At 37.0% G+C, this 2,697-nt stretch overlaps 1 protein-coding gene across 1 annotated transcript in view; it reads left to right on the top strand.

Moving 5' to 3' along the window:
* The window catches only part of LOC106873870 (centromere-associated protein E), a 53,424-nt gene extending 51,117 nt beyond the window's left edge, over nt 1-2,307 (top strand). Inside the window, 1 exon segment of the mRNA XM_052974967.1 lies at nt 1,677-2,307. Within this exon segment, the coding sequence (XP_052830927.1) occupies nt 1,677-1,747 (71 nt within the window). The 3' untranslated portion in view covers nt 1,748-2,307.
* The last annotated feature ends 390 nt before the right edge of the window (nt 2,308-2,697 follow it).

The following is a 2,697-nucleotide window of genomic DNA, read 5'->3' as shown; positions in this document are numbered from 1 at the left end:
AGGCCTGAAATTTTGGAGGAGAGGGGCTAATCAATTACATTGACCCCCAACGCTTAATTGGTACTTATTTTATTGACTGTGAAGGGTTGAAATGGCAAAGTTGACCTTGGTGGAGTTTGTATGTTCTGAATTCAAATTCTGCTGAGGTCGTCTTTGCCTTTTGTCCTTGTGGAGTTGATAAAATAAGTGTCAGTTCAGTACTGGGGTTGATTTGATTGATTACCCTACCCCCAAAAATTTCAGGCCTTGTGCCTATATCACAAAGAAATGTTATTATTATTAGTAGTAGTAGTAGTAGTAGTAGCAGTAGCAGCAGCAGCAGCAGTAATAGTAGCAAAAATAGTAGTATCCCCTTTTTTATCTCCTATAGTTCCTTCCCTTCCTGTACTGCACATTAGTCAGTCCTTGGACAATTCCAGTAGCATAGCCATTTCAGAAAAAGAGAGAGAGAGAGAAAGGAATGTGTACTCCAGCACTCCACCGCTTCTTTATTTATCATTCCTGGTGTTGACTTTGGTGAGATTTGATCCCAAGTCTGCAAAGAGCCTGAACAAATTCTACTTGACATTCTATCAAATGTCTCTGATGTCTCTGCCAATTTCTCACCTTTTCCTTTGTCTGTAGTGGCTTGGCACTCCATCGGTTACGACGATGAGTGTTCCAGTTGGTTGTATCAACAAAACAGCCTGCTTGTGAAATAAACATGCAAGTGGCTGAGTACTCCAAAGACACGAGTAATCTTAATGTAGTTCTCAAGGAGATTCAGTGTGACACACCGAATGCAACAGGGCTGGCCCTTTGAATTACAAGTACAACAACAACTCATTTTTACCAGCTGAGTGAACTGGAGCAACAAGAAATAAAGTGTCTTGCTCAAGGACTCAATGCATTGCCAGGAATCACACTCACGACCTCACAATCGTGTGTTGAATACCTTAGCCATTAAGCCACCCTAAAAGCTAACCCTAAAAGCTAGAGAGCATGAAGGCTTAAAACATCAGCAGTTTGTGCATTGTTAGTGAACACCGTATGATATCTGTAGCAGAGGCACTTCACCTTCTATTGATCACTTTTATTGATCCCCAGCCTCTTCAAAGTCTCAAAAGTTCACCTCAGGTCTTATATTTGGGTCCCCCATAAGATTTAATGCTATAAAAGCTAATTTTCCTGATTATGCGTTGCTGAAATTGAGATGCATCTAATAATCGAGTCACATTTGTGTGAATATATTTCATCTGTAGTCCAGCACATTTTCATGATAACCTTGATTTTGGTTTAGTATAAAATATCTGTAATTTTAAATACAATTAATTCTTTAGCATTCAGGTTACTCTGTCAAACATAATGCTTATTCATTGACATTGTTTTGAATTAATCAAGCATTATCTTTATAGCTTTAAGATTTTGATGATGTAATTGTTTATTTTTAGAATGACATTGTAAGAACACAATTTTTAGAATGACATTGTTTGAACACAAAACAAGCAGAATATAAAACAGGCCCCTTATGACCAATCTAAATGCAAAAAGTTAATATTATGTTGATGTTAGTCAACTCATGTCTTAACATTATCATTTGTGTTATAATTAGGTCCTAATTAGTATTTGAATGCTCTTGTATGGTTGGATGGTTTAGACTGAGAAAGATAAAAATGTGATTTAAATTTCTTTTTCAGAATCACCAGTAAACATAAGACCTCCTTCAACTCCATCTAGACGTACAAAAGATGAATGTAAAAACCAATAAAATCATTTTGGTCACCTGTAAGAAATTCATAAGATGGTGAGCTGGCAGAGTCGTAAAGCACATTGGACAAAATGTGTTGTAGCATTTCTCCAAGTTCATTACATTCTGATTTCAAATCCTGCTGAGGTCAACTTTGCCTTTCCTCTCTTTGGACTATATAAAGTAAAGTACCAGTCAAGTAATGAGGTTGATGTAGCCAACTTACTCCTTCCCCTCAAAATTGCTGGCTTCAAGCCTTATAACAGACTGCTGTTCCATCTGGTGGGTATACTATGAACTTGGTCATTTGTACACCATAGAAACCAGGTAACTGGCCTTGTAAGGAAAACGAATTGGAAGGGAGAAACTATTACTTGTCAGTAATGCTGTTTCAAACATAATTTCATTTTATTTTCTAATAATTATGAATAACTTTTTAATACATTTCCCACACAATATACCCCTGAGAGATTCAGATCCTGTTTGTGATCATACCTGTGCTTATGTGTGTATGTAACTGTTTGTAATAAGCATCCACTCATTTCTAATAATAAAGTATTTAAAACATTTTCATCATGAAACACTCCTGAGATGTTCCTATTTTGTTTGTGATAACGCCAGTGCTTCTTTGTGTATGTCATTGTATATATTATATATGTGATGGCTATGTACTCACTTGCTGTGCTGCTGTTGTTGATCTCACATTGAGTAGACCTGTTACGAAAACCATTCCAGTTACGAATATCTTTTACTTGTTTCTGTCATTGGACTGGGGCCATACTGGGACACTGCCCAGTTGAATATATTTGCACCCCCAGTACTTAGTCTATCAACCACTTTTGTTGAACTGGTAAGTTACAACGAACATAAACAAACAAACAACACTGGTTGCCAAGCATTGTGAGGGACAAATGCAAAGACAACCAAACATAACACACACACACACACACACACACACACACACACACACA

The sequence above is a fragment of the Octopus bimaculoides genome, chromosome 20, assembly GCF_001194135.2.
Source record: "Octopus bimaculoides isolate UCB-OBI-ISO-001 chromosome 20, ASM119413v2, whole genome shotgun sequence".
Taxonomy (NCBI): domain Eukaryota; kingdom Metazoa; phylum Mollusca; class Cephalopoda; order Octopoda; family Octopodidae; genus Octopus; species Octopus bimaculoides.
Note: the sequence above shows the minus strand (reverse complement) of the source record. Positions and strands in the feature narration are given on the sequence as shown.